Source organism: Zingiber officinale, chromosome 6B (genome assembly GCF_018446385.1).
Source record: "Zingiber officinale cultivar Zhangliang chromosome 6B, Zo_v1.1, whole genome shotgun sequence".
Lineage (NCBI taxonomy): Eukaryota > Viridiplantae > Streptophyta > Magnoliopsida > Zingiberales > Zingiberaceae > Zingiber > Zingiber officinale.
Window position 1 is genome coordinate 135,107,021 of NC_055996.1, and position 13,120 is coordinate 135,120,140.

General features: G+C 33.8%; 3 protein-coding genes across 14 annotated transcripts; all 3 read left to right on the forward strand.

The window, feature by feature from the left end:
- The first annotated feature begins 17 nt into the window (after window positions 1-17).
- Window positions 18-3,263, forward strand: LOC121991599 (trafficking protein particle complex subunit 6B-like). The gene is made up of 4 exons (XM_042545583.1): window positions 18-97; window positions 981-1,208; window positions 2,835-2,931; window positions 3,012-3,263. Exons 1-4 carry the CDS (start codon window positions 18-20, stop codon window positions 3,261-3,263), a joined length of 657 nt encoding a protein of 218 aa, XP_042401517.1.
- On the forward strand, window positions 971-8,856 carry LOC121989698 (transcription factor bHLH49-like). Of its 12 annotated transcripts, none has more exons than XM_042543891.1 (12): window positions 971-1,208; window positions 2,835-2,931; window positions 3,012-4,126; window positions 4,572-4,644; window positions 5,515-5,673; window positions 6,539-6,819; window positions 6,938-7,144; window positions 7,222-7,287; window positions 7,371-7,439; window positions 7,507-7,578; window positions 7,747-7,858; window positions 8,297-8,856. In XM_042543891.1, exons 5-12 carry the CDS (start codon window positions 5,541-5,543, stop codon window positions 8,353-8,355), a joined length of 999 nt encoding a protein of 332 aa, XP_042399825.1. In that variant the 5' UTR covers window positions 971-1,208; window positions 2,835-2,931; window positions 3,012-4,126; window positions 4,572-4,644; window positions 5,515-5,540; the 3' UTR covers window positions 8,356-8,856. The 12 variants fall into 12 exon arrangements, with proteins under 12 accessions (XP_042399825.1, XP_042399826.1, XP_042399816.1 ...); XM_042543892.1 differs by lacking the exon at window positions 4,572-4,644 and having other exon boundaries at window positions 6,539-6,697; window positions 6,782-6,819; XM_042543882.1 differs by lacking the exon at window positions 4,572-4,644 and having other exon boundaries at window positions 3,012-3,850; window positions 3,952-4,126.
- A 527-nt stretch (window positions 8,857-9,383) lies between these two features.
- LOC121989701 (calcineurin B-like protein 2) lies at window positions 9,384-13,101 on the forward strand. Its single transcript, XM_042543895.1, has 7 exons — window positions 9,384-9,615; window positions 10,637-10,792; window positions 11,186-11,268; window positions 11,582-11,638; window positions 12,017-12,125; window positions 12,417-12,469; window positions 12,969-13,101. Exons 2-7 carry the CDS (start codon window positions 10,669-10,671, stop codon window positions 13,080-13,082), a joined length of 540 nt encoding a protein of 179 aa, XP_042399829.1. The 5' UTR covers window positions 9,384-9,615; window positions 10,637-10,668; the 3' UTR covers window positions 13,083-13,101.
- The last annotated feature ends 19 nt before the right edge of the window (window positions 13,102-13,120 follow it).

Consider the following 13,120-nt stretch of genomic DNA (forward strand, 5'->3'; position numbering starts at 1 on the left):
CCAAATTGTGTTGGGCCATGGGCCTCAACACACTTTTTAGAGGAGGAAAGACGAAGAGGGAGAAGGGAAACATGTACACGAAACAGATGGGAAGGAGGTAACAGAGAGCTGCACCGACGGGTTAGTGTCAGGGCTGTCTTAAGGTTCCTTGAGGCCCTAGGTAAAAAATATAAAAATAAAGTTCTTTAATATATTTTAAAATTTTTTTTAACATTTTTCATTTAGATCTAGGACCGAAAATAATAAGTTTAAAAACTATATTTTTTAAATTAGTTTTTAAAAAGAATTAAATATTATTTTTTTTAAAAAAAATAATTTTTGATATAAAATTTATTTTTATGGCGAGTATTTTGATAATAATTTTATTAAATTATTTAATCAGAATGTAAATAAGATTTTATTAATTTTAATTTTTAAAATTTTATTTTTGCTAAAGCATTTTACTTTGTATTTTATGAATAAAAAAATCTCTAATTCATATTATTATCAAGGAAGAAAAAGAAAGAATGAGAAAGAAATATTATCGGTAAGGGAAAAGAAAGGCGTTCTCTCTGAGTATCATCAATGAGAAAGGAGAAACATACATAATAGAAAAGAAAATGGTACAATGTACTGATGAGAAAAGATTAAGATTTTTAAGAAATATTAAGAAAAAAAGAATTCATTAGGTTTTATTAGAATAGTATTCTAATTGTAAAATAAGATGAGAATCAAAGTAATAATAAAAAAGCAAAATATGTCAACTTAAAAATGAATTATATTTAAGGTAGAATAGAATCTCATATAAAATTATGATAGAGGAAATAAAGATAAGTGTAATATATAAATAGGTAGTGGAATTGATAATAATTAATTGATAAGGTGTTATTAATAAATTAGTAAGACATTTATAATTAATTAATAATAATACTGTCAATTTAATTTTTTTTTAATGGTTTTAATTAATCAATCAATTGCCCCCATTAAAATTGGGGCTCTAGGCAGCCGACCTATGACGTGAGCCGGGCCTGGTTGGTGTCGGCGTACGGCCGGAGGTTCTACGCCACTAAACTGGACTTCGCCGCACGCCGGATCGGGGCGATCGGCTTCCAGGTCGGGCACCAGCTCATCGAGAGGTTTCCCTCGACTCTTTCTATTGTTTGGGCTGATCGTGTGAGGTTTAGTGGGCAGGAGCCGTCGTTTCTGGACGATAACTGCGAATGCCGAAGGTATAGAAATTCCATCGAGAAGATAATGGGATAAACATGGTCACTGATATTGCTATTGAACTGTGATTTCTTCTCTTATTTGTAGAATAATACTGTTATGCTCCTTCAAGAGAAGATAATGGGATAAACATGTCTGGTGCCTCATATGCAAATTGTTATTAGCACAACATGATTTGAAATCTTGTACCGTGCTGTGCTGAATAACACAGTTGGCTCAAATAATTTATCTAGTGTTTTTGTGTCAATCACATCGATGATTATTGTGACATATTAACATTCAACATCTTTGACATGTTACAAATGCATCAAGATGAATTGAAATGACATTTATTATTATTTTTAGCTTGTGTCTCTACACTACAATATCAAAATTATACATTCCAAACGGGGCACGGAGTTTGAACTTACACATAGAGTTGTGAGTTGTGATCTCTTCTTATTTTTCATTTCCTTTTTACTTCCCCTCCTATACATTAAAACATCGTGGTACCAAAATAGTATTGTTCCGATCAAAATTTAAAACTTTGATACTACTTGAGTTTTTGAGCCTTGATTAGCAAAAAACTAATTTTGCGAGTATGATCTTTGGTTGGATCACGGAGGCAACAAGGATTGCTAGGTTGGTTGTCAAAAAGAAAAATCAAGAAGTAGATCTTTGTTTAATGGAGAGTAAAGTTATCATCCTACTTAGATTTATAACATATTAACATTCTATCACTTGGCACCAAACCAAAAAGTCATGAGATAATCAGTTTAAAACCTCAAGAGGATCTCACACTTCTGGACTGGAGGATAATTCTCTTAGTGTGCTTCTGCCATATTGCCTAGATCCACCCAAGCCTTAGTATTTAGGTAATTAATTAATTTATTATTATTATTATTTTGTATCTTCAAGGTGGATCCGGGCAAATGTTTTGGTAAATTATATTCCAATTTGCATTTGGTATATCTAGAAGCCACCTCAGTTGCCATCCTGCGATAGAGAAGATACATTGGGAAGAGCAATCTGTATAGAGTAGTCGGAAGTCATCTTTCTGTATACTGTAAACCCACATCAAGTGATGCACTCCTTTATCACATTGCAGATTTCCAAGGCAGCTGCTCCTTGGAGTGCAGTTGTATCTGCATGCTAAAATTCTTAGCTGGAGAATTCTTATGAAAATAGACTACTAATCAGATCTGAGCTTCTACTGGTGAATATTGCAAACAACTCATTTTCTATTATATTTAGCCAGATAAAGGAAATAAGTGAAAATTTTCTTTAAATAAAACTCACCCTCACCAATCGGGACCACAAGTATTGCAATTTTCTTGATTCTCAATCCCTCAAATTCCCGAGAAAAAAGAACAATTAAAAACTGTAGGTTCTTATGCTCATTTTTTTATGCATGGTTTAGTTCCATTACTTGGAGAGAGCATTTCTCATATGCTAGCTAAGATATACCCGACATCAAAGGTTGCAGAAAAGAATTGATTGTGGAACTTATATATCTAAATTCTTTTGCTAAAAGATTCCATAATTTTATGCCCCTCAAAACATAAGTATGCCATTGCTTTTGAGATCATAAAAGTAAAACTATTTTACAATTGCTGGATTAATTTTACTTCTCACTTGTATCTGAGCAGATATACAATTGAACGTCCTCGATTTAGTGATTATTTTTCAAATGCATGGTTAGAGCTGTTCAAGAAGCAGATTGATAACTTGAAGACCAATCACAGGGTAATATGCTTAAGAAGAATTACAAGAGAAGTTTTTTTTTATATATATAAAGAGTACAAACTACTTTCACTATGTTTCAGGGCACCTTTGTTCTGCAAGACAACAAGTTCCGTTGGTTTACTCTTGTATCTATTGATCCTTCATCGGAAGACGATGAAGCATCTCAGGGCTCTTCGTCTGAAGCCGCAAACATGCTTCTACACTTCCCATGTGGAATTATAAGGGGAGCCTTGTCAAATGTGGGAATTTCCTGTGCTGTTTCTGCTGATGCATCAAATCTCCCTTCATATATGCCATTCATAATTGTGAATGCACTGAAGTTTTTCATCTAAAATTGCATCATCACATGAAATTGGAAATGTTACTCATGCAAATACACATAAAGCAATTCATTTAGACATAAAGTTCATCCAACCAGTTCAGGTTTAAATTTCAATCTCATTCATTTCTACCAGATTTATAATGTTATTTTGTTTATTTCTGCCTTTAAATTTCTAACACATCTGGCCTATTTCCATGTTATTTGAGCTTATAAAAGCTCTCCATCTGATTGTTATATTAATTCATTCAATCAATATTACAAAAGTTTGTACTAGATCTTTCTGTTTTATCCTGTAACATTGCGTAAAAGTCTAGAGAACTCATCAAAGGACATTGGATGTTACTGATGCCGTTTTGATTCTCAAGGAGTTGCTTGTTGCATTTTTTTTTATGAAAGAAATTCAAGTTCAGAAAAACTCCCTTATTATCTATTTCTTGAAACTACATTGCTACTGTCTGAGAACATATTTGCTTATTTTCTTAATAGATTTTATCTGAAACAGCTGAGGTGATCACATTTCTGAGCATCTCTAATCGCAGAAACTGACTTCAACATATCTGGACAAGGCTATTTACGTTTAATTCATGGACAAATACGGTTGCATATTCACTATATTTTTTAAGACTGATAAAAAGCAAGGGCCTTTTAATTCTGTATAAACTAAAAACTAAGTGCTGTGATCATATCTATGGAAGCAGGTTCATTGGAGGTTATCATGAAGGCTTTTGGATCATAACATCCATTTTCTTTCAGAATGATTGGTGAAGCTTGCGAATTTTTAGATAGGCAAGCATCACGAGATCGAAAGAAAGGGTAAGCTTCCCAATCAATTTCAGATAAGCCAGATGAGCATTTTTCCTCTTGGAAACAAAGGTATATATATTTTATTTTGTTTGTTTGGTTTTTATTACACAAGATGCTGACTTCCTTTAGGCACAGAATAATATGCATCAACATTTGTGTCTTAGAACGCATTAGATCAATTCTGCACATGCAAATTCTTTCTGAGATAGTAACAGGTGGTGCAATAATTGAGGCATTATGATTGCAATTGATGCCATCAATCCTATTTCATCTCTTGCATTCTCATGTCAGCCATCAAAAGCTTTAGAAGAAATCAGTATTAGTGAAACATGCACATGTTTTTACCCTTAAAAAACTATAGAGATAGATGGAAGGACCACCTAAATGACAGGGAGACAGTCTCCATCAATGAAAATAATGACGACAATATAGATATTTATTTGGATAAATAAACAAGCTGAAGGAGATTGATCATGAAGGAATTGGTTTATCACAAACTTTGGTTCACTTTCAGGAGTCATCATTGTATGCATGCTCCACTCAACAAGCCTACCGCAGTGGCACCAAGTGAACTGATCCATCACATGGTGAACTATCCAATGTTGCCTCGCATCATTTGCTCTTTAATTTTCATTCCCTAGCGAAAGTTGTTTTGTGGCTAGCATTTATTCACTGCCCTAAATGTATGCATGACCTCTTTGGATCGACATATGTGATTGATTCAATAGTGTACTATTCAAAAATGCAAAGGTGTGAAAAATGTGATCAAATATTAGCTTACTTTCCTTCTAATCTTTCAAAAAGACTACTTTTATGCTCCCCCAAATGTGATAAGAGTAACTATAAGAGAATCAAGTTTAAATTTCGAATTAGTCGAGTAACAAATGATTAATTTTACAATATATTAAGTAGGGAATTATTCAAGAAAATATTATTATAAATTACTTTGCGGTAAAATTTTAAATATATGTATATAATATAATGTGAAAGTTTGAGACATTTAGAATTGGAAATTTTTAATGTTTAAAATATCATGAAATTGGCTTGTGTTTAAAAAAGTCATTAATAGAGTGAGATTTGTTTTTTTTTATTATTATTTTTTTGGGGGGAGTGAGATTTGGTAAAAATAATTGTTGGGTATCTAAGAGTGATTAATTTAATTCTATAAAAGTTTTCCAGGCTAAATTGAAGTGCTTATAATGGATAGTTTATTAGTTTGGCGTTAGCCTTTTAGGTTGGCTGTCTGTTAATAAAAATTTATTTGTTAATTTGTTAAAATTGAAATTTGATCCTTATATATTTGGGAAATGAAAAGGTGCAAGATTTGATAATTTCCAATTATAAAGGGTGTGCACTGATAAAGCGCTTTATTATTTTTTATTGCATGTTTTTTTTTACAAATAAAATGAAATAAAATGGATTTAGTTAATAGTTACGTTTCGTCCCCTATAAAACAGGCGGTGGTGGAAGGATCGATGCTTCGATGTCACGGTGTAACGATCTTCCACATTCTTCAATGGCGGCGCAGGGATTGGGCGTAGAAGGATTCTCAGGGGCTCGTCTTCCTCCTGTTTCCCCTCGTTCGACTGTTTCTCCGGTCGCAGATATGGAAATAGGTACCAGCTTTGTAATCATCTCTAGTTGTCCTGAAAACGATTTATCCAGTTTAGGTCATGAAGTGTTCTTCTCTGTCCATTTTCTACTCCTTGTGGATGGCGACTAGAATCAGGATGTACCTAGTTTTGTGCATTCTGAGAATTTACTGGATCGGTTACTGAAGTCCATTTGGCTAACTAAGCTCTCGATTTGAGGCATTTGCTTCATGTTCTGTCATGTCAAGTGACTTGGAATTTGATAGTTTGCTATCCCTCCTCTAACTAATTGGAAAATTGATTCATACTTGGGTAGCCACTCTCATTTGGATCACTTTCTCTCTTCGATATCTGATTTGATTTTGTTCTTTGTCGACTAAGTCTAGATTTTGAACTAACAGATCATTTATACTTAATGTTGTGTTCTTACTGTAGAAAAAGTTCCAAACTTTTATCAACTTATCAGTCTTCTGACTGAGTAGGATTACTAAGAGATGGATACAACTGAGAATGATCATTTCAATTTGGAGGTGACTTCATGTCGCTTGAACCACCAGATTTCTGGTGTTCCTGCAGGTTGGTCATTTAGAGGACTAACAGTTAGCTAGAGAATCAAACTATTACATTGTTATAGGACAAATTCTATTGAATTTATTTCCACGCCCTTCAGTTCCAGTGATTGATTCCTTCTTTATCATGTCTAACATTGAGAATTACTCCTCAAGCACCACAAATTTTCTCAACTCTACAACTATAGTAGCACCAATTATAGTTTGTCTAGTGTCCTCCAGAGAGTTTCTGTTGACAATTGTCTCAAAAGTTGTTGCTCCATGTCTCTCTCTGTTCTCTGCTGATTCAGACATCTGATGAAGTATTATTTTTTCTTCAGCAGGTGGAGGCATTTTTGATGCCTTTGGACCATGCCATCCTGTGGCTCTTCAAACCAACATATCGAAGGAATTTACAAGAACTAGGTTTCAGAAACTCACAATGAATATGAATAAATCCAAAGATATTGCGTCTTATCTCCAACAAGAACTGACAAGGGGTGATCATTCTAAAACCGTCTTCTATGAATGTAACCAAGAACCAAGCACCAATTTAACTGATGCTTCAAGGGATTCATGTCCAGGTGATCTTGGTGCAAAGAAGTGGAAAAGGAGTCATCAGGTAAGTTTGAATATTTTGCTTGAGATTTTTTTCCCCTTCTTTCCTGAAGTCCTTGTGTAGTTCTATTCTGCAATGCATGAGTCTCTGACTTTGAAGTATTTTTTCCATTTAAAATAAGGAAATGGGTAGCCAAGTAAAACAAAGACCAGAATCTTCATCAACAAACACAAGTGGCAATTTTGAACCTAAACAAAATGTTGAGCCAAGCAACTTGGTGACGGATGGTATGCTTGTAAAAGATTGCTCAAAGATCCCAAAGGAGGATCACTTTTCTGTTAGAATTCGGCATGGACAAATAACTAATAGCCATAGCATAGCAGAAAGAGTAAGTTTTCCATAACTCATGCAGTCAATGTTATAGTGGATGTTTGATTCTAAATTAGTTGTGTTTTGTCATTGCAGTTAAGAAGAGAGAGAATTAGTGAAAGAATGAAATTTCTCCAAGACCTTGTACCTGGCTGCAGTAATGTATGTTTAAAAAAAATACAGTTTGGTGTTGTTAACACTGACGTGCCTTGCATATTAAATAAATTCCTCGAACTGTAAACTAGGTCACAGGGAAAACACACGTGCTAGATGAGATCATAAACTATGTTCAGTCACTTCAACAGCAAATTGAGGTACTTATTCTCGAACTATCGTTTTTCTTAAAACGCTGAGGGTTATGATTTTGTGTGTTTTGTGTAGTTTCTGTCGATGAAACTTGCAGCTGTCTGCACTCAAAACGACTTTAGTATGGAAGGACTTCCATCTAGCGATGTAATGCACATTTCTCCCAAGTACTTACTCGAAAATCGATTAACAAGATTTTGGGGCGATAGCCCAAAATCACATTTAGTTTCTCAAAATTAGTCGAATTTGAATCTTCATGTTACCATTAGTGTAATCATCATGCCTGTAATTGGTGTTTGTCTATGAATGTGACAGCAGCTTCATTTTTGGGATGGAACTTCATCAGCCTTTGGATTGGCACAGCAGATGGTTCATCGTCATACTTACACCTCCAAAGGATTTGATTCCAATTGGGATCTGTACCATGGTAATCCTTTGCATATATCGCTTTTTTCATTGATTAAAAATTGATTTGGATAAATATCTTGATTGATGAATTCTCATTTTGCCTGCATAGGTGGACACTACGAACTGTTGGATTCCCTTGGCATATACTAATCTAAAAATTGCCTTCTTATCATATTTATGTAAATCTAAATATGATAGTTTAACATACATATGGCAGTAGTTCTTGCTTAAATTGGAGCACCTAATGACAGGATGAAACTAGGTCTGGTATTTACATGTCACTCTAGAAGTGTGCATTCCTTTGGAGATTATCCCATTGTTCATACAGTTTTTCAAAGTTTAAAATGCTACACTTTGAATCCCTCTCTTTGTGATGGCAAGCCGCATCTGACGGTACCTTAATGAATTATTACAAACCAGTAAGCTCCAACTATTTTCAATTTTTATGATATTGCAGATGCACAATTAGTAGAACGAAGAGCTGAAGATTATTCTGAAAATTACAAGTGGTACTAAAGCTCAAGAAAGTGCCAAGTTTGAAGATTATTCTGAAAATTACAAGTGGTACTAAAGCTCAAGAAAGTGCCAAGTTTGAAAGGATTGACTATGAAGAATAACTAGTTTGCTCATTTAGAGTTAACACCCTGCATTTGGCTGGCTTGTTTAGCCTGATAACAGCTTTTGATTTTTGTGGATTGATGTAAAATTTATTCTAATAGTTTCTAAAGTTCGTGAAGGGGAGTCTTGCCACAATGATAAAGTTATTACTTTGTGATCAAAAGGTCACGGGTGTAATTTCTGGAAATAGTCTCTTGTAAAAAGTAAGGTAAAGTTGCGTATAATGGATCTTTCCTCGGGACCCCACATAACGGGAGCTTCGTGCAAAATCCTGTCTGAACTCTGAAGATTCTTGTATCAACAACAAAGCAGTTTGTCATGCTGATTATACTCTACTATGTAATGGTCCATTATCCTAAACTATTATTTTACTAACAAATAGTTCATCTTTGGAATGAAGTTTTGTTGTTATCCCATAAAGCTCTCTTTATGTTTAATATGTTAGAAAATCTATGAAATTTATTGATTTTTCTTCTTGCTTCAATAATTTTACACAAGTTTACTTGAGTTGATGTTTCAGTTGAATCTAAACTTGTCCCAGTCTGGAGTTCTTCAGCATAATGAAATTTTCAATATCGACCATAAATAAAATAAAGTAGATACTTCTTTATATAACTGCATTAAAATAGAGTTATCCTGAGCTCAAAATAATAAGTAGAAGTTCATTAATAATAAACTTGTGGTGCTTCAATGATTTCAACTACTATATCTATAATTTATTATGTTGTTATTATAATTTATGTTGTTATTATTATTGTTATTAATTGCCACAATACCACATATTATATACGATTTTTTTTTTAAAATGGCATTTAAGAATTTTTATCGTTCTTAAAAAAAAAACTATTTTCAAGTTCAAAATTTTCCACCAAACAAATCGTGTTAATTATAAATAAAGGTGAAAATAAAAAAATAATAATAAGTGTAATTGTTATATCGGGAACGAGGGCATCATCTCTTGGAGCGAATCGCTCCGCGACGTTTGGACCAAAAGCTTGATCTCAAATCTCCGCTTCTCCTTTATCGTGTAACTCCTTTTTTTTTTCTTAATTGGTTTCCGCGATCATCGGAAAGATCTTCTGCAGCCCTTGACGATCTCCAATTCTGATGGATTGGAGTTGAGCAAGAGGAGAGGTGATAGCGGCGGCTTTGTGTCTGGTAAATTTTCGTCGGTTACTTTTGGTTTTCCTCCCTCCGACTTTAGATCTTGAAAAAAAGATGTTTTTTTGTGGGTTTGTTCCGCTAGGATTCAAGTAGCGTGGTGTATTTGTCTCTGTGGCGTCGCAAAATGATGGAAAACAGATTGTGTTAGTGCTGTTTAGTTAATTGAATTCTGAACATGGATTTATCGTGATGGAATTCATATGGAAAAAAGAAAAGTAAGGAATAGTATGTTTTGATTGAGATCATAGTGTTGAAGTACGTCTATGTGGTCAAACTTTCACATTAATCTTTTCTTTGGAAGGCTTGTGTATCAAAAACCAGTCTTTGATGCTATGGTGTTCATGTTGGGAGTATTTATTGGATTATGATATGAAGTCCAAGTTTTCTGGAGGAAAATTTTAATACTATGCATTATGATGACAAGTGCTTTTCATTCCTTAGTTTACCTCCTTAGATCAGTATTTCTTGAACTCTTACGCATGCTGAATGAGTTATAATTTCTTTCAGTTCGATCTTGGTTCTGTGTGTCTGTAGTACCTGCTTGCTTGGCTAGACAACAATTTTTAAATTCTAGCTATTTAACTTTCTACATTGGTTTTTCCTCCATTGAGTCTATTTATTGCAACCTGGCTTTTCAAGTAAAGAGAAGTGAATTTTTTTTTGGAAGTTTCTTAAGCTTTCTTCTACTCTTCCTGTAGTAACCTTAACCATCAAATTTAAGTGATTTTCTCATCCTTTTTTCTAGTGAAATACTAGTTTTTTATAATTTCTTATTCTCATTGTTCTGGTAATCCACACATTCATTTGAATATCCTTAGCTGCATAGCTTGTTGCCTTCTTTGTTTCCTAACAACCAGAAAGTCTGATCTTTAGTGCATTGTCAGCAACCCAGGAACAAAATTTTAACTTCACACACCATTTTGGTAGATATAATATTAGTAACTAAGTTCTAACAAAGTACTGTTTCTTTGAATCAATACAAAAATACAATTCACTTTGACCAAACTGAATACAGGTTATGGAGTGTTGTTATGAGTGGCAAAAATCATGGTGTTTTGTGTAGACTGGTTGAAGCATTTGATCACTGTCCTCGGGAAGTGCTGTGATCTTGACTTGTACAAGCCACAAAGAGGCCTTGAGGAACTCGAACAGTTATCCAGAGAAACTGTGTGTATGTCAACTAATGCTTTTTGAGTTTCTTATGTTTATTTAACTTGAAATGTTTTCATTCTACCTTCTCTAATAGAATTATGTGATGCTTGTCTATCTCTTTCTCCATATACACTTATTTATATGTACATCATCAGCAAAAAACTGTGGGCCCAGTAGCCCACTACTAGGGGTCAACCATGTGAATCTTCTTATTTGTGTGTCTATATACACAGGCACACATGCACAGAACACATCAAACACAATAACAAGTCACTAATCATATATCTCAACTATTAGGGGTGGGGGACAAACATTTCATATGTTTTTCTATGTTCTCTTTTCTCAAGGGATAGGGGCTCAAGCTGACTTTAAATTAGATTTCTGCCTAAAGTTCTGTTTGTTGACTTTGCAGTTAGTGTAAGTGAATTAGAAGCATTATATGAGCTATTTAAAAGGATCAGTACTGCTGTTGTTGATGACGGGTTGATCCACAAGGTAGGCAATTTATTCATTCTCACGCAATTAAATGGTAACATTTGACATTTATTCTCTTAAGGTCTATGAATCTTGCATGATCTTTTGAACATTCATGTCAGATGTATAGACTTCTCATGGACAACTGTGAGATCATTGTTAGTTGATCATTTCATTATCTTTTTATAAGATGGAAAAACCATCATATTCCTTTTAAAAAGCCTTCTTTTTATATTTTAGCTTTGTTAAGTGTCATTATGTCTCCAATTTCAGTTATTGATATTGAATATTTCAATTCGAGTTTATTTAATAGCCACAGCTTGTTTCTTTACAGGAAGAATTCCAATTGGCATTATTTAAGACTAAAAAGGAGAGCTTGTTTGCTGATCGGGTATTTTGGTTTATTTCTTTTTATGATTTTGTTAATCACATCACTTCTTGGTTCAATATACTTTGTTGAAATTGATTAGCGAACCATTTATCCCAAAAGTTTGAGCTCTTAAAAAAGAGACCAGTTTTATATTTATTTATTGAACCACCGCACTTGCCCTGTTGTCCATGTGAAACTATTGAGCATTGGGATCCACTATAAAATGGTTTTTTATTTTTGCCTATCAATAGCGTGAAGTAGAAATGTCCTTGAATAGTATAATTATGAGATGTGTTCTTAATGGCATTGGTCTCGGAAGCATTGTTTGCTTACTTGCTGGTAATTTGATAATAAACATCTTGAATTATGGTCTTTGAAATATTTTAAATGAATTTCCAGGTGTTTGATATATTTGACACAAAGCACAATGGAGTTCTGGGGTTTGAAGAGTTTGCACGTGCAATGTCAGTCTTCCATCCGAGTGCTCCTATTGATGACAAAATTGACTGTAAGAAAGATTGACCTGTCTTGCTTCTTTGCCTTGTCCTTTTGAGTGTCTAGTGAGTTTTGAATATTAGTTACATGTAGATTAAGATTAATCAATTTCTTGCATTTCGTTTTTTAAGCAATACTGCTAATGGGCGTTCTACTTCTTGTACTCTTGCTAAGATAGTTTAGATATTTTAGCTGATATCTACTAATTAGGACTGAACTAGTTCTCTTTCTTTTTTTGTATTGTTCCAATGTCATACTTATATTGTTAGTTTAAACATATCTTTCATGCCATTTCATGTTGCAGTTTCCTTCAAGCTATATGATCTCAAGCAGCAAGGTTTTATTGAACGACAAGAGGTACAGATAGTCATCTTGTATAGTTGTAATTTCACCAGCTGCTTTTGTCCAGGAATGTACAAAATTTGACCAGGGAAAACTGGAACTAAACCAATTCATGCATGACTGAAATTTTGTAGCTTTGTCCTGTCAAAATTTAATATTTTCCTTCTGTCAATTGTTTACCATATTCTGATACGTAAAAGGTAGACTAGGATCATTGCTTTCAAATAGTCAAAACACTTTTAACTTATTCCAAGAGACTTGATATTGGACAAAGCATCTCCTCACACTGATATTTGGAAATTTTGCTTGGATAAGATGATCATAAAATTCTCTGCTATTTCCTAGCATTTCAAACATCTTTCTGCTAATCGTGTCTCTATAGTGGTAAAGATTTGCCAATTTGTATGACAGCTGACTTTCTATCCTCAGATAGATATTTTGCATCTTTTCTTCTGATTGCAACTTTGTACTATAGATTTTCTCATAAGATCTTTTCTCCATGCATTTGATTCAGGTAAAACAAATGGTAGTGGCAACCCTTGCTGAATCTGGAATGAATCTTTCTGATGATGTCATTGAAAGCATCATTGACAAGGTTGACATCCTATGGCTTGATCAATATTTTTGAGTTCCCTGCCACCTCTAGATTTGTGTTACTTATGTTTC